The 16,912-nt window shown below is 40.4% G+C and overlaps 1 protein-coding gene across 2 annotated transcripts in view; it reads left to right on the top strand.

Annotated features, from left to right (window-relative positions):
* Positions 1-16,912, top strand: part of lrrk2 (leucine-rich repeat kinase 2) — a 32,623-nt gene that overhangs the window by 2,815 nt on the left and 12,896 nt on the right. For both annotated transcript variants that reach the window (XM_085166479.1, XM_085166478.1), the window contains exons 3-23: positions 296-405; positions 1,888-1,976; positions 2,619-2,753; positions 3,791-3,925; positions 5,722-5,853; positions 6,677-6,796; positions 7,129-7,289; positions 7,373-7,452; positions 7,545-7,651; positions 7,847-7,976; positions 8,084-8,208; positions 8,893-9,020; positions 10,376-10,520; positions 10,734-10,873; positions 11,342-11,467; positions 11,897-12,067; positions 13,169-13,433; positions 13,942-14,130; positions 15,336-15,451; positions 15,666-15,738; positions 16,655-16,848. In XM_085166479.1, the coding sequence (XP_085022605.1) occupies positions 296-405; positions 1,888-1,976; positions 2,619-2,753; positions 3,791-3,925; positions 5,722-5,853; positions 6,677-6,796; positions 7,129-7,289; positions 7,373-7,452; positions 7,545-7,651; positions 7,847-7,976; positions 8,084-8,208; positions 8,893-9,020; positions 10,376-10,520; positions 10,734-10,873; positions 11,342-11,467; positions 11,897-12,067; positions 13,169-13,433; positions 13,942-14,130; positions 15,336-15,451; positions 15,666-15,738; positions 16,655-16,848 (2,871 nt within the window). The remainder of the gene's footprint in view (positions 1-295; positions 406-1,887; positions 1,977-2,618; positions 2,754-3,790; positions 3,926-5,721; positions 5,854-6,676; positions 6,797-7,128; positions 7,290-7,372; positions 7,453-7,544; positions 7,652-7,846; positions 7,977-8,083; positions 8,209-8,892; positions 9,021-10,375; positions 10,521-10,733; positions 10,874-11,341; positions 11,468-11,896; positions 12,068-13,168; positions 13,434-13,941; positions 14,131-15,335; positions 15,452-15,665; positions 15,739-16,654; positions 16,849-16,912) is intronic.

Genomic DNA, 16,912 nt, shown 5'->3' with positions numbered 1-16,912 from the left:
GGCAGGTGGTGCTATCTGGGTGAGGTGTGTTCAGCAGCATCACTCGCTCATTGTTGGTGACAAATCATCTGTGGACTGACGTGCCTACACAAAATCTAGCATGTCTTATGACTGCTGTGTAATTCTAATTATCAGAGGTAAGACTACATATTGAAGCAAACTGAAAGTGAGATTGTAAGATTCATATTTTCTCAGTACTGTTGTGCATGCTTGAGATCAGAATCATTACTTTTCACTGGTTTGTAATGACTCATTCCCGTCATTTTAATAAATTGTTTGTTCTTCCTTTTCACAGGTTGGCTGGTCATTGCTGTGTCAGCTGATTGAAATATGCCCCACTACACTGGACCAGCTAACCAGACCTTTGGATGAAGCCCAAGAGTGGGAGGTAGAGGGAGTGCACCAGTAAGTGAAGACTCTCTGGCAGCTGTGGGCTTGATGCAGCACCACTCATTTAAATGAACGACTATCATGATGGTTCATGCCACACGAAGGTACATAAGTATGTAGGCATGTTCAAGACAACCTGCTCAAGTTCAAACCAAGCATTAATTTTGGGAGAAAAGGTGATTGGAGTGACTTTGAATGTTGCATGTTGTTGCTGTTGGTTCCAGATGGGCTGGGCTGAGTAATTCATAAACTGCTGGGTTTTTCCCTCAGAACAATATCTAGGGTTTACAGAGAGTGGTTCAAAGAGAAAATGTCCAGTGAACGGCAGTTCTGTGGGCAAAAACCCCTTGTTGATACCAGAGGTCAGAGGACAATAGTCAGACTTTATAGTAAGGCAACAATAACTCCAATAACCACTTGTCACTATCAAGTTATGCAGTAGAGCATCTCTGAATGTTCCTCTGAGATGCACAGCAGAGATGCACAACATGTTGATCATTGAAACAGCTACAGGGGCAGCAGACCACACTGGGTGTCACTCCTGTCAACCAAGAACAGGAAACTAATGCTACGGTTCAAACAGTCTCGTCAAAATTGGACGACAGAAAAACTGGAAAAACGTTACCTGCTCTCATGTGGCTTGATTTCTGTCGTGATGTTCAAATGTGAGGGTCAGAGTTTGGGATAAACTGCATGAATGCATGGATCCATCCTGCCTTGTAGCAAGTGTTCAGGCTGGCAGTGACGAAATGGTACCAACAGAACCAATTAAACGTCGTTAAAAAGCCACAGTGTAACCAATTATAGTTGCTGATCATGTTCATCCCTTTATGACCAGTGTATCCATCATCTTTAACACAACTGTGCACCATGTATAAGCTCAAATCATTCCAATCTGGTTTCTTGAACACGACAATGCCTATGCTGACCTTTAAATGACCTCCACAGTCACCAGTTCTCAGTCTGGTAGGGCTCCTCTGGGATGTGGTCGAATAGGAGATTCGAGTCATGGTAAATCTCGAGGCAAAAAGGAGACTAACACCTCGAATTATTACTCCACATTAGTAAAATTCTCAATTCTGACTTTAGAAAAATGAATATGGAACATACTGAATTGAATTTCTTTGAATCTGAGACACATTTCCTTTTAAGTTTATAGAATTTGATTCAGATTATTTGACACCAGCTTTAGCTGCTATGACCCTATTTACATATGCCAATTTCTATTAATTAATTAATTCTCCATGTCAGGCATTTGTGTTAGCGGCAATGCTTACACAATTTTAGAATAACACAATAGACAGCCATTTTTCATTTAATAATCAAATTATCAAGTTAGTATTTAGGATGAAGTAGTTAAAACAATATATCATAAAATAAGTTTTAATTCAGTTAATTTTTGCAAAGGTTTGGTCTTTCAATGGAGATGAAAAAAAATGACCAAATCTATTTGGCGACAGCTTTGGTGAAGTTTTTGCTTGTTGTATGTTTTTCCAGGGAGATCCTTAAGGTGTTATCTCAGTACAGCACAGATTGTCGAGTGACCATGGTTGCACTCAGAGCCTTGGCCCTGCTGCTCAGATCAGGTATGAATACACCGAAGATCCTTCCTGCTACAGATGGCACTGCAAAAGCCTTATTTGTCATTTAAGACTCTTTAATGTGAGCAAGTTAACCACCTTGTTTTTCTTTCAGTGATTTGTTTGCCTGCACAGTCACACTCCTTTCTACTCTGATGTGTAGTTGAGTGACTTGAGGCTTCTTAGAAAGGCAGCGTTTCAGCTAATTCAAGCATTTGCATACTAGCTGGATTTTCTGTGAACTTATAATGTTGGCAACTCCGCTGCTAAGTACAAGAACCCAGCAACAATGGAACAAATATTTCCTGCTTCTAAAAAATGTTTGTATAATCTAATAATGATATCTGTGCTTGTCAGAAGAATTTCACCACTTATCCAACATGCATTTATGAAAAAGACATTTTCTGATAACATAGCTAACCCATACATTGTAATAAGAGGAGCGGTCAATAGAATAAAAATTCTGAAATGTTTTTAATCTGCAGGTTTAGGGTTTTTGCTTTTTTTTTGAGCTGGTTGGGTATAAAACTAGACGGGAAGTTTAACGAGAGGCTCAGATAAGATAATCGAAGCAGAAAATAATCTCAGTTTGGTGAATGGCTGCAAACAGATATTCATTGTACTTGACATTTTATCTCTCATACATAGCCAAGATTCCTCTGCTGCTACTGGATGAGGAGGAGGACGTGTTTGGCCTTGTGGTGTACGCCATGAAGGCGTTTCCTACAAGCGAAGAAGTGCAACTCCAAGGCTGCACAGCTCTGCAGCTGCTTCTGGAGGAAGGTGGGTAGATACACACTCCAACCTCGTAGCATCTGGATTTATTATGAACTTAAATGTGTAGTCTACACTGTCTTTGTGTTTCTAGCTTGGTATGTGTCTTACACTGATCAGTGACACTGCCTGACTTTTATTTTAGAAAAGACATTAAACTAATTTAACAACTATGCTCTATGTCATGCGAGTGTAATGATTGTTAAATACAGCGTGCAGTCATTGTCTTTGTGACCTGAGAGTGGTTCCAAGTCAGAATGTGAATGCCTAAGAAAAGTGAAATAAAGAGCTGCAGCGAGAGTCCTGGGGGGAATGGTATTTAACACTTACTATTTTAACCCGTTAAATTCTCGAGGAAACACTTTGTAAAGCTGTGCCTTTCCTGTCTTCCTGCTTACGTTTCTTCAGTTGGACTTTCTCGTTCTTATTTGCCTTAGTGATGCAGGCTTCTCTCTTACATCATCATCGTCACTGCTTTTTGGGACACACATTTCATAAATCTCACTGTGATTTTGAATTTGTATGTATTTCTTGCTCAGTGTTTCCAGTCTGTAATGACTTTTTCTGAATTCTTACCAGAATTAGTTTACTGTTAATCAGTCTACACTTCTTAAGGTACACCTGTTCAGACAATTATTAATCTAATAATCAATGCAGAAGAGCACACATCCTGCAGTTTCAATCACATAATGTCACCGTATTCAATTACTAATGTGCTAATGTGAGGATGTTGACATGTCTATAGCTAGCTTGTTTATACATATTAATGGAGACATGACAAAAGAGAAACATGGTGCACAGAAGAATAAAACCTTGAATAAAGTTAACAAAAAAAAGAAAAAGAACATAAAGATACATCTATGTACTTCTATTTTAATGTCGAATGTTACTGAAGATTAGCTTGTGTACATTTAGAACACAACTTTTGGCATATAGTCATCGATACCAGCATGTCTAATTGAGCTTTTTGTTAGCTTCACATTAACATTTTCTTCTGTGTGTTGGTGAACAGCAGCCGTATATCTTTACCGCGTCTGTGTTTGCAGTCAGCGATGAGCACCTTGTGGAGTTTGTGGAGAACCAGGATCACGCTGTGGTTCTGGCAGCTCTCCAGAGGTTTCCGGACTACTGGGAGATGCAGCTGCAGGCTTTAAAAGTGCTGCTTCCTCTGACTCACCCAGGTAAATCCTTATGACATCACAGTGATCTTTATGATGGCCATAGAGTAAAGAAAAAAAACCTGTGTTATTCTTACTGCACAATCCAAAAAAAGTGCTGTGTGTTGGTTCTTATAAAATGTTATACCTGGTCTGTGTAGCTGAGTCTTAGTTGGAATAGAGAGGTTTGGTGTAGTTGTCCTTTGTGTGTGGGTGTGTGGTTTCCCCCGGCTAATGTCATCTTCTTTTTGCTTTGCTGAAGTCACAGTGGTAACAAACAAACAAGCTCATAAAACCTCGCATGGTCTATTTGTAGACCAGACCATGATGTCACTGCAATGCTTTTTAGGGACTCTTGATTTAATTTCCATTATCCCTCTAATGCCATTAAATAGGAGTAAAATAAGTGTCCTTCTGAGAACTTGTGGGACAGGATAGCCGTGCATGTTTAGAAAGAAAAACGTCAAATCGTCATTGTGTGAAAACATAGCAGCTCATTCAGTGAAGACTCTCTGAAGTATATTTCCCAGTCAAACATGTCACGAATGCAACAGATAATTGAATTGGAGACTTCCTACAGTTCCATGAAATTTATTTTAATTATCAGGATGTGGGAAGTCCGAATCCTGTTTTTAGGATTACAAGGATTGCTTTATTATTATTATTATTATTATTATTATTATTATTATTATTATTATTATTATTATTATTATTATTATTATTATTATTATTTCTTTTGGCATCTTCCAAAGAGTTATCCATAATTTAAAATGGTGTGAGTTAGGAGGCCAGAACAGATTGAGGGCATTTGCTGTCCAACTTTATTACGGCCCCTTATCTGTTTAATCTGTAACACCAAGAATTAATGATCATTTATTGTGTCTTATACGGGAAGTCGATATATTTAATTTAAAATGAAAATGATCATCAATGACAATTTACCAAAGGATTTTAAAGCTGATTTGGAATCACTAATCACTATTTTGGTATTTTCTCTGATATTTTACTTTATCTTCAACTTAAAAAGCACTTAACATTAACAGTAGCTTCTAATTGGGATTCCTTTTATTTTGGTCATTGCAATAAACCCAAAGGTTGCGCTCTTTAAAAGCAAGCACTCATTGCTGCCTGGAGAGCAAGTTCTGCAAAGATAACACTGTTTAAAAGAGACTTTTGTTATGCTGCCAGGAAGTCCAGGAGAATGGCGGAAAGTACCAGTAACAGTCCGAGTGAGTCAAAAAAAGGACAGAGAGCGGAAAATAGGAACAAAATATATATTAATGATTAAACTTAAATAATTCCTAGCCTGATTAAGTGGAGTCAGCTGCAAATTGTCGTACCTGCTGTAAGGCAGGAAGAGCCGTAACTCATTCAGTACCTTTTATAAATATGACTTATAAGTAGATGTACTTTAAGCTACTCCATCTACTACTCTTAGAGTGAAGTGGAAGATGGATCATCTATGCTCCCATCTCAGCCATTTCAGTTATTCTTGGCTTGTATTGAGAAGCTGCAGTTAATATTTTTGAGAGAGAAATGAACCGATCTCACTTCAGAGATATTCTCTGAAATACGCAGGACTGTACAGAAGATGATGCGTGACTTTTATGCATAATCTAATTTTGAACTGATTCAGATCTGAATGATTTCTGTATGGAATATGTAAAAAATTTTTTTAATAATTTTGTTGTTGGTCGAGTATGTAAATCTTATTTATAGCTAGTATGTAAGTGTCTTATACTACTCATTACAGTTTTGTGCTATTTGTAATTCAGCAGTACTCAAAGACTCAGGTGGAGTTGTGTACTTGTCTTTTGCAGGCAGTAACGTGGAGGTGTTGATGTCAGGGGGCACTCGGTGCTACAGCACCATCATCGCTGCCATGGATGCTTTCCCTGAGGTGGAGGAGCTGCAGGAGAAAGCCTGCTCCCTGTTCAAAAGGTTTACTTCAGGTCAGAGCGAGTGGAAAAGGAGAAGAATCATATTTTAATCATATTTTGATGGCCTTCTTCTTCCTCTAATGTAATTTAGTAATGACATTGTTTTTGTGGATGCAGATTTGTTTTGTGCACTTTTGTGTTTCATTTCAAATGCAGAATATGAATTTGTGTATTATCATAGCTGATAAGAGCTATTGAATTAGACTCATAAGACTTTTGAATTACATCCACGTAGGTGACATTTTACATACTATATTATATACTGGTTCATGAAATTAGTCTTTCGGTAACATTTCTCAGTGATCGCTGAGCTCATTCTCCCACACACTGTTTTGATTGCTCTTGTTTTATCAGCAGTTTTTGTGCCTCAATTAAATGTCACAGCTGACGAAAGTAAAAGTGAAAGTAAATGAAGAGTGAAAGCAGAACTAAACACAGTGGTAACTCAAGCATCTAGACCTTCCACCGTCCCACCTGCCGACTGTAGAAACATTACCTATCCGCATAACATTCACAGATGGCTTACAAACCAATTTCTGAGCCAACAGTGAACATTATTAAGTATCATTGTTGTTAACTACACAAACTAAATTAAAAAAAAAACAGTGTTAAATGGGCACAAGTCTCAGATGTACAGTTAATAAATAACTCATGAATAACTCACTAGTAATGATAACACTGTTTGTTGAATCCTCACTGTCAACACAGCAGTGTTTGGATTTCATTCGTTTGGATAAACTAACGCGTTTTTTTCAGATGACAGATGAAGATTGAGGAGAATAATCAAAGTAATCAGAGTATTAATTCTGGGTGCTCGGTTTATGGTGTCTTGCAGACAGTTACAACGACATCCTGGTGAGGAATGGTGTCCACAGAGTCGCAGTCAGAGCCTGCCAGGCCTTCCCTAACAACGCCAAGCTGCAAGCCGCTGCTCTGTCCTGCCTGGCTAACCTCAGTGAGGACCCACATTCACAAACTATATTTAATGCACGTGTGATGGTCTTAAACTCAACATCAATATATAGTGATGTTGCACATCTTTTGAAATATTGGAGTTCAGAAGCAGCACGTTTTCCATATAACTGCGATGTTTGCTTAGTTATTTCACTAAAGTCTTCAAGCCCTGCATCTGTTTTTAAGCAGATGTAGACGCAGACGAATAACCCAAAGCAGTTGCCCAGCTTTGTGGTAAAAACCAGATGATACTAAAACGCAACTGTCTCTTGACCTTTCTCCATTCTGCAAAAATGACACAGTGATTGACACAGACTTTGTCCATTTTGTTAGCTGCAACCATCGTGCAGAACAAAGCGGTGGCCGAGCAGGGTCTGGAGGAAGGAGAGGAGGAGGAGAACAGGGGTAATGGGCAGGTGGAGGACATGGAGCTGAGCTGGATGAAGGAATGCTTTACTGCACTGGAGCTCCACGCAGATGAGCCAGATGTTCAGGTCTGTCTAACGTTAGGCTCTCGAGTTTTACACGGTACTCCTGAAGACTTTAACTTATTTAAAAATCACTTGTACCATCTCAGGAAGCTGCGTGCTGGGCCATTCACAGTCTGTTACTGCACGGAGCCGCACTGAACCATCTAGAAGAAGAGCAGGATGAAAGGTGACACAGTGACATTTCACACGTGCATTCATAGCCGTTGAATCTGTGTGAGGACTGAATGTAATGATGGCGTTTGGGTATTTGCTCCACAGGACTCCTGTTTATAGACAGCTGATGGCGGCCATGCTGCTTCACTTTGCCTCTCCTAATGTGTTTAACGCTGCTACCAGCGCCATCGCCACACTCATCGCAAACAACAGTGAGTCTCACGTTTCCACACGGTGTGCAGAGATGCAGTTATGATCTACATCTGCTTGTTTGTGTCTGTGCTGAAACTGCTGTCTGCGGCCTGTAATAAAAGCTTATGCTACAGATGTGATGTATATATCTCTATATAATATAAAAACAGTGCTGTTTTGGCGGTTGCCACGGTAACCGTTTGCTTTGTTTGCAGGTAGGATGCGTTCTTTGCTGCTGTCAAGTGGCCTTCATGTGAATTTGGTGGAGATGATGAAGAGACATTCAGACTCAGCCGAGGTTTCCATCAGTGCCTGCAAACTGTTAAACCTGCTGTTCCAGGGAAGGTGCGAACGAAGACGGTTCACATTCTACGATGAAAAAATTCAGACACACTGAGGAGAGCATTTAGTGTTTCTCACAAGCGTTGAAACTAGTCTCCCTGTATTTGTAGGGCAGCCAGTCTGGATGAGTTGACCATGGCCATGAACCAGATCCTCAGCACCATGAAGTTTCATAACTTTAATCCCGAGGTTCAGCTGGAGGCTCTGCAGGCCAGCTTGGTCTTCCTTTGCCCGGGTACGCTCTTATTTTCTTTTCTCACTTCAGTTCCCAGCAGCTACGTGTTCTTTGTGTGGCGTTTGTGCGCAGAGGTGACCTGCCAAACAAAAGTTAAAGTTTTTTTTTCCATCTTCTCCAACAGGGCAGCTTCTTTACCACACTAAGCTTCGTCCCAAAGGAAAATGGAGAATATAATTTATGAGTATTATTTTGACGAGTACTTAGTCACAGTGTAATGTGAAATGAGCTGCTCATAATGAGGAAATCGCATTTATTCGCTAATTTTGCAGCCCTCAGAGCATATCAGCTATTTTTGTTATGGAATTTTGCTACATGTGCTCTTTAATTGAAGGGACTTTTCACATCTGAGAGTCTGAACCACGGTTCCTGTTTTTGTTCTGTTGTGTATATCTGATCCAGTTCATTTTGGTTTCACATTGCAGTTATGCAAAGGTGGTAAGACCTTTATATGACGAACGTGCATGGTTCATTGTACTTGATTGCTTGGCAAACAAGTGTGTATCTATTGTAAGTCCTTTTTGGCAAGTAGCCTGGCTCAGTTTGTATGAATACGAGAAAAAACAATAGACAGATTCTTTGTAATCCTTATGCCCTGTGATATTTAAAAAAAAAAAACTCTTTCGGTTGTGTCTGAGGGTCCATATTTACTCATGTCCTTGTCCTCACTCGTTTCCTTCTCAGACAGGAGTTTAAGGGAGCACGGCAACTCGGTCGCAGATCCCGACATGGCCGACGTGTCTCTGAAGGTCCTGAAAAACCAGTGTGTGGTGGAAGGAGCTCACATCCTCTACCTGGAGGCTCTCAACAGGGTATGGGCAACACACACTTTTTCAACATTTTGAGCATTTTGGTTTTGTTTTGAAATGCCCAATTGGAGATTCTAATAGGGTTTTATTTTTAAGAGATTTTTTTTCAATTAAGACAAAAGGACTTTATGAATATTCAGCCTGCAGGGCGCCTGAATGAAACGACAGTTCACCCATTCGTTTTATAAACTGCATCGTAGCCTGTTCTGCAACTAGACGATCAGAAGGATTGTGATTGCATTTCTGAAAAGATTTAATAATAATAATGGATTGGGTTTATATAGCGCTTTTCAAGGCACCCAAAGCGCTTTACAATGCCACTATTCATTCACTCTCACATTCACACACTGTTCTCAGTTTTCATATTGGTATGGACGTTGAAAATGTCCGTCTTTATGCTTGAGTATGGATGATAAACACTGCCTGAATCAGAATTGGAAAATAGTAAAAACCGGAAAAAAAGACACCACATGTCATCGAGGAAGTGAACGTCTGTCAAGTCTAAACTGTCATTTGTCTCATATTCAGTGTTTTATTATAAACAAGTCATGACTTCACACAATGACTAATAACTGAATAAGTTTTTTGTGCTTCATTATGTTTTAACAGAACACAAAAAGCAAAAACTCTGTTGCTGTGGCAGAGTAATGTCTGAATAGCAGTTTATTTAACTTAATAATTTGTGCATTTGAAACCCAGAGTGCTAAAGAAGGCTTAATCATTCAAAATGAGCATTCAAACAGGGCACTTTTGGCTGTTGTTTTATTTCCAAGGGGTCACCACAGTGGCTTTATCCATATATTGGATTTGTGACGGTTTTTATGCTGGATGTGCTTCCTGACACACGCCTCCTATTTGTCTGAGTTTAGGATGCGCAGAGAGTACACTAGATTATGGCTTAGGCTGGATTTGTGTCTATTCCTCTTCACAAACTGGGGCTCTTTCACGTTTGAGATGTGATTGTGTGTGATTTTTTTTTATTAGTTTTACAACCCAAGAAACTTCTCTTAGTCTAGTAGACTGAGTCCCAGATCATGAACTTGTCTGCTGTCGAGCATTTCCGTGTACTCTAAAGGACAAAAGAGAATAAGAGTAAAGAGTAATGAAAGTTGTTTTATGTCATTATATATTACACAGTGTGCTAAAATGATATATATCCATTAACCTTTATTCTAATTAATGTTTCATCCATGCCAGTAGTACATAACCACATTTATATTTGTTACTAGCGTTCTGCTGATGCAGATGTGTGCAACACTTGAGAAACACTTAATGCAGCATTATCTGTAATTCATTTTGGTCTCTCTTCCCTTTCTATGCATGTGCGTGTATGCGTGTATGCATGCACGTGCGTACAGTTCATCAGCAGCTCAGCCATTCAAACATGTGGTTTGAAGGTGCTGTCTGCTCTGGCTGACTGCTCTGGTGCGGTGGATCTTCTGTGCCAGCAGGGGGCGATAGACACAGTGCTGCATACACTACAAATGTTCCCACAGGAGCGAGGTACACATTTGTCATTGTAAAAAATGCCAAACTTTCTCTTAACATGATTTGCAGGGAGATCCAGGGACTATCCCTTTGTTCACTTCATTAAATCTGTGTTTACTGCCTTTAGCTGCCTGAAGAAAAAAAAACAAAAAACACAAAGCTTTTTCTCAACAGAACTTTATTAAAGGCAAATAACTACACTCGCACTAAATTTCCTGCCCTCTCCAGAGATACACTGCTGGGGGCTGACCCTGCTCACCTACGTTGTGTCCAAGAAGAAGCTCTCAAGGATGATCGTACCTGTACTGGCCTCCGTTGTGGTTACCGCTCTCATTCAGTACAGAGAAGACTCTGAGATGCTGCTAAAGGTGACCCAAGTGTTACTACTCTGATATAACGCCATGACATAATAAACCCATCCTGTAGTTTCATTAAAAATTACATTATTAGGTTGAAGAAAAAAAATCTTAGAGCTCCCATTTGAACAGAATGTAAATTACGGAGTTCTTCTTTTCATAATGTTATCTCATCCTATCCTTCATGATTAAAGACATAACCAATTTTTTTAAAACACTAATAACCAATGTTTATGTATATTTAAATCCCTACTTTTCACATTTGGATGACAGCTCAACTAATAGCCATTACACATGCTGTGATGTAATTGGTTGCTAGCCGTCTGGATACAGTGATACAGTCACAGAATTGTAGATCTGATCTTAAATCAAGCCTTCAAAGGCAGGATGCTGTGCCCTAATTTCTACCCCGTGTGTCTTGTTAAAGGCAGTGCTGACAGTGTTGCCCTCGTAAACTTTCTCCTCCTGTCTGGTTTGCAGTGTTTACAGGTGGCATTGAGGATGCTGGACGCCTGTTCAGGAGCAGCTGCTGAACTGCAGAAAGAAGACTTTGACAGGCACATCTTCCAGTGCCTTAGAGAAGAGACTGACCAGAGCATCAGCCCAGTAAGTTAGACCACCGCAGCAACAACAACTGAATGGATTTCTTTAAAATTTAACACACATGTTCACATCCTTGTGATCAGTTTGATCTTAAATATTTTCTACTAGGCATCATCAGATACAGATATTGATTCCAAATATCTGATCTTATTTATTTAGACACTTAAACTTGACCAGTAATTTGAAAAAAATTACTTCCTTAGTCATGATTATTATTTCCTGTGTTGCAAGATCAAGGGTAATAGTCTCTATCCCAATATCAGGAAGCAGTTGTGTTGAAACACAGGCTACTCTGTTAACACAAATGACCACACATTACGTTAATCGTTTAAGCCATTGTCTGCTGCTTTAATATTTCCTGTGACATGCTTTCCTAGAAAGGAGACTTGCTGGCCTTTCTGACTCCTAGTCTCTCTGTCTGTCTGCGATCAGCTGCGGAAGTCGGTGTGCCTGGCTCTGTCTAAAATGTGGTGCGACTCCGAGCTGCACTACAGCATGCTGGAAAAGGCCTGCATGGATGGAGATACAACAATGACTGAGTGTCTGATTGAGCTGGGAGCTGACATCAACAAGAAGACCAAAAATGAGTCTCTCATTTACCAGGTCAGAGGTCACGATGGTTTCAGAGTGATTTGACTTAAATGGGCTGGTACTTGTAGTATGCCTTTCTACTCAATTTGAGCAAGTCTCGTTCACTCAGTCACACACAGGCATACAGTGCTTTTACCCATGACTAAGCACTTTTATCTGACATTCACACATGCACACTTACTCTCCTATGGATGCATTTTGTCCAAGGATACTTCGACACATGGACTGTAAAAGCCGAGGGATTGATGCACAGACCGTCTCATTGGTAGTGACCCACTCTGCCTGAGCCTCAGTGGTCCCCATTTAATTTTGTCTCAATAGACAGTGGCTGTTCCATTGCTTTAAAGATTAATAACTGTGACTTTGAACCTAGAGGAGACATTCATTTTCCCCAGAGGATGAGCTCCACATGTGTATGTCCCAATCATGATCGACGTCTTACATAAGGAGTACCCTGATTTTTCTGACAGGCCTCAGCTTTACTTTTTTGTTCAGCACTACGTATTATGTACATCCATCCATCCATCCATCCATCCATTAATCCTCTTCTGTTTCTCCAAAGACATGTCACAGTAGCAGGATATTCTCAATGTCCTTCTCCTTAGTGGTGCTTTTCCCATGTTGGAACGCTAGGTGTTCCAAGGCATGACAGGATGTAATCTCTGTAATCTCTCCAGCAATCTGTGGGGCAACCATCAGGTTCTCCTTTCAGTCGGATATTCCTACAAAACCTACAAAGGGAAGTGCCCAGGAGGAATCCTGTCTGTGTGCCTGAACCTTTTCAATTAGCTCATTTTAACACAAAGGAGCAGGAAGTCCACTGTGAGCTCCTTCTGGATGTCCAGGCTCGTCGCCCTTTCTAAAAGGCTGAGCTGATCTTACGGAGGAAACTTTTTTCGGTGACTTGCATTTGTGATATCATTCTTAGAGTAAGGGGTTGAGACATGGATAAGACTGGAGTTACTAAAGGATTTTTTTGGTACAGTGCTTGATGATACTTAAGCTTCATTACTAATAATACTACCACTCATGTGTTTTTCAATTCCCAGTCATGCTCAAATAATCAGTAATAAGACAATCAGTTCAGTCTCGATCATGGCCTGTCTTTTTCAGGTCTGTGAGAGAGGTGGACCTCTGGAACTGGTGGAACTCTTGTTAAGCCGAGGCTGCCACGAGCAGCACCTCCGCAGGGCTCTGGCCGTGAGCGTGAAGAGGGGTGACGGGCCCACAGTCATCCAGTTACTTGGCCGTCTGGGTCTGGACCTCAACAACAATGCTCTGTGCCTGGGCGGCTTCAGGCTAGGCCGTCTGGATGCTGCCTGGCTGAGCCCCCTGCTGGCTGAAAGAAGCAGAACTTCCAGTCTACGCTACAACAACAGTGAGGAAGAACTGCTGAGTTTCTAAATTTTATATCACAATTTTATGTTTGTTTGTTTTTTAGATAAAACAAGCAGTTTGAATGTAATCATTTATATAGAGCCAAATCCCAACAAAGACCACCCCCGCGCTGTCTGCTTAGAGACACTGGTTTTGATGCTTTTTCATTCCACTATGATAAGATCACTTATCTTGACGACATAAAAGCCTGGATATGCTCGCAGGGTATCCAGATGTCATGTGACTCCATGTAGCTGTGCATAATCCACAGCAAGAGAAATCTTTGCAGTGTTTTTTAAAATATTACTACCTAAGGGAATAAGTATAAAGTGAAAAGTAGCAGCACTCGCACAGAACCATAACAGAACCATAACAACATATCTGACACACTAAGGATGCTCTCTGCTCTTGGAAACTCTGATGAGGATTTTATTGGATGATGGGAAAAAAGCTGCAGAGGAAATCGATTCAATTAGCAGCTCTAATTTGAATATCTTTGTGTCTTCAAGCTAAGGGCGCGAGTCTGGCAAAGTACATCCAGTTTCTCCAGAGGTCCAAAAGTGTGAGCTGTCCCCCTCGGTCAGTGACTGACCCATGTTTGACCTCTGGCTACATTTCTGATGAGAGCGACAACTCCAGCTTCAGCTTTACCTCTTTGGAAGACAGCCTGTTTTTCAACGATGACATGGAGAGTGATGGTAAAGGGATGCTGATTTTCACCTGACTTTCTTAAAGAGGGCATTTCATGCTAAAGTCCAGCTTCATATTCTTGAACTCTGTAGCTATATAACACTGTAGCTTCTCCCATTCCCACTGCCCATAACCTTAGTTTTGTCTGATTAGCGCGAGTTGTCAACAACATTGTGTTTGGGCTGCTGTGCTCACAGCCAGAGTTTTGTGCCTGGGTTATCTATTCCAGTAACATTATACAGAGCCAAGAGTAGAAAATATTATCCTAATATTATCCAAAATAGACTTGGAGCACTTCTCTTTTAGATAACATGCAGCACGGGCAACAAACAAGACATGTAACTGACACTTGATTATTAGATTTGCATGCTGTTCAGAGAGACTGTATAATTCTAACATTGCTCTGAGTAGCAATAATCGGTTACACTGTAGTGGCATTGTTCTCCAGCAGCGTTGTTGTTTTCTCAGAAATACAGCTGAACATTCTGTACATGGAAATCCTTAATTTTCCACTGCCAGAGTAATTCATTATGTATGTTTTTTACTTAGACTCGGCCTATTTGTAGTGAAGTGGCGGTGTCTCAGTGACCCATTCGTTCAGTTTGCAGTGACCTTTTGCCTCAGAAGGAGGTCTCACATGGACTCGATTAAGAACTACACATTAAAAGCACATCTGTAAATGATCACCAGTTTCTCACACTATGGGCACATGGGCATGTTTAATGAATGCATGGAGTGTGCTGCTTTTTTCCCTGACAGTTTGAGATGCAACAAACTAATATGGTTCAGTCAAACAATTTCAATCTTTCCTGTGATTCAGGGGCAGCACACATAAACAGCTCTGTATAGCATTATTATTACTTTAACCTTCAGATCAATCTATTGACCTTGAAGGAGAGGTCAGAGGTTAAATGTGACATTATATTTTGGATATTTATACAATACTAATACAGGAAAATGCACACCACACTTGTAAGAATTACAGTTTCGTAGAAACCCTTTTTGAGCTACAGTGTTTGCAGACAGAACGAGACACAAACCCGACCAAAAACATAACCTCCTTGGTGACAGCAGCAAGAGAATATGGCTTCTAGTTGGCAACAATTTCATATTGCATGACGATTGGTACCCTGTAAAAACGATTAGGGTTCAAATATACTGCAAGTGTATTGAATAAGCACTTATGTTTTACTGCGTGTATCTTTTTTTATAGGAAGCGATTCGCTGTCTGGCGCTCTTTCTCCAAAGCCGTACAACAATTCATCAGAAGAGCTGAGGGGGGAATCCTTGAGGAGGAAGCAGGGCCGTCGCAGACATGCCAGCGCAGAGGTAAGAGCTGTTAAAATACATTTGGTATTTTATGCTTTGGCCCTAAAATTTAACTTGTTATCGCGTTTTTAAAAAAAAAAAAATCGCTTTTTAAGTATGATCCTAAAAATGTCTTTTCTTGGACTCTGAGATTTACTTCCCTAAGCAGTCCCTTCTTTTGTAACAGTCTCTGCTATAACTCTGATATGAAGCTTTCTTGTGCTCGTATGTCCAGAGTGGTCAGACTGAGACTGAGCACACTGAGCCTCTTCACAGAAGATATGGACGGAATAGCTCGAGTCAAAAAGGTATCTGAAAAATCTGATCTGTGATCTTTGATATTTGTCTCTCCTTTGTTTTTCTTCTTTGCCTCTTCTTTTCTTCGATAACTGATCCTGTATTTAATTATATAAAATCATATCGCTAGTTGTTACATGGACAACAGCAACTTATTCCATGAATTCATCTTATTTTTTTGGATAATACTTCCATTTCTGACACTAAGATATCCACATTTGAAAGGATGCTGGAAGCATGTACACCTCCTTCTTAAAGACATCACGTGAAATAAAGCAGGCCAGTGAGGAATATTCAAAGTTTAACAGTGCTTGTTTTTGTAAATGAGATTCTTAAAGACTGTGGCAGCTTTGAATTGTAAAAACTGGCTCCATATCCTGGGATGCCGTTTAATTTGACCTTAATACACGCTGTCCTTAAGTGCCCACTTTACCACAGTAGCCTCAGACACTGTGGACTTTTGCTAAACTCGACACTGTTCTGTTCTGAGAAACACAGTAACACGCAATAGTGATAGCATCAGTTCTAACCCACCACTTGAATAGCAACAGTCCCACGAGCTTATGGTCTTAGTCACGAAATGTCCTGAAGGGACTGCCCCCGTCATCACTGACCAAAGATTATTTCTGTAACTATAAAACCACAGCGTGCTGCTGCTATGTTTTGTGTTGCAGCAGTTTGTCTTTCACACGCTGTTGTGTTTTTGTTTGTCCACACTGTAAAAGACTCACTGAGTGCAATGGTGGCGCTGTGACAGGTCAACAGGCATGACTCCTGGTCCACACCTAGCTACTTTTTTCAAGTGTGTTTTTTCAGCTCTCTATCATACCTGAAGTGAATCGGGTGCTCTTGTGTATTGGTTTTAATTGGATAAAAGGTCTCTAAGTAATGAAACTATTGCTTTTGCTCTTGTTATCGCCTTGTCAGTGCTGGGGTCTACCGAGAACTCTGCTGCTCTGCCGAAAGAGAAAGAGAGGATCCACCTGCTGGACTTATCTGGGAATGAGCTGGACTCCCTGTCCTGTCTCAACGATGGCTTTGTCCAGCAGCAGCTGTGGCATATCCACCGTCTGGACCTGAGCTATAATTGTCTGCCCGAGTTTCCCTCTGAACTCTGCTTGGTAAGGTCTGCATTCGATCTGCACTAATAAAAAGAACTAAAAGATAAAAACATGGGCTACATTT

The sequence above is a fragment of the Neolamprologus multifasciatus genome, chromosome 7 (genome assembly GCF_963576455.1).
Source record: "Neolamprologus multifasciatus chromosome 7, fNeoMul1.2, whole genome shotgun sequence".
Classification (NCBI taxonomy): domain Eukaryota; kingdom Metazoa; phylum Chordata; class Actinopteri; order Cichliformes; family Cichlidae; genus Neolamprologus; species Neolamprologus multifasciatus.
This window is presented reverse-complemented; position numbering and strand designations above follow the sequence as displayed.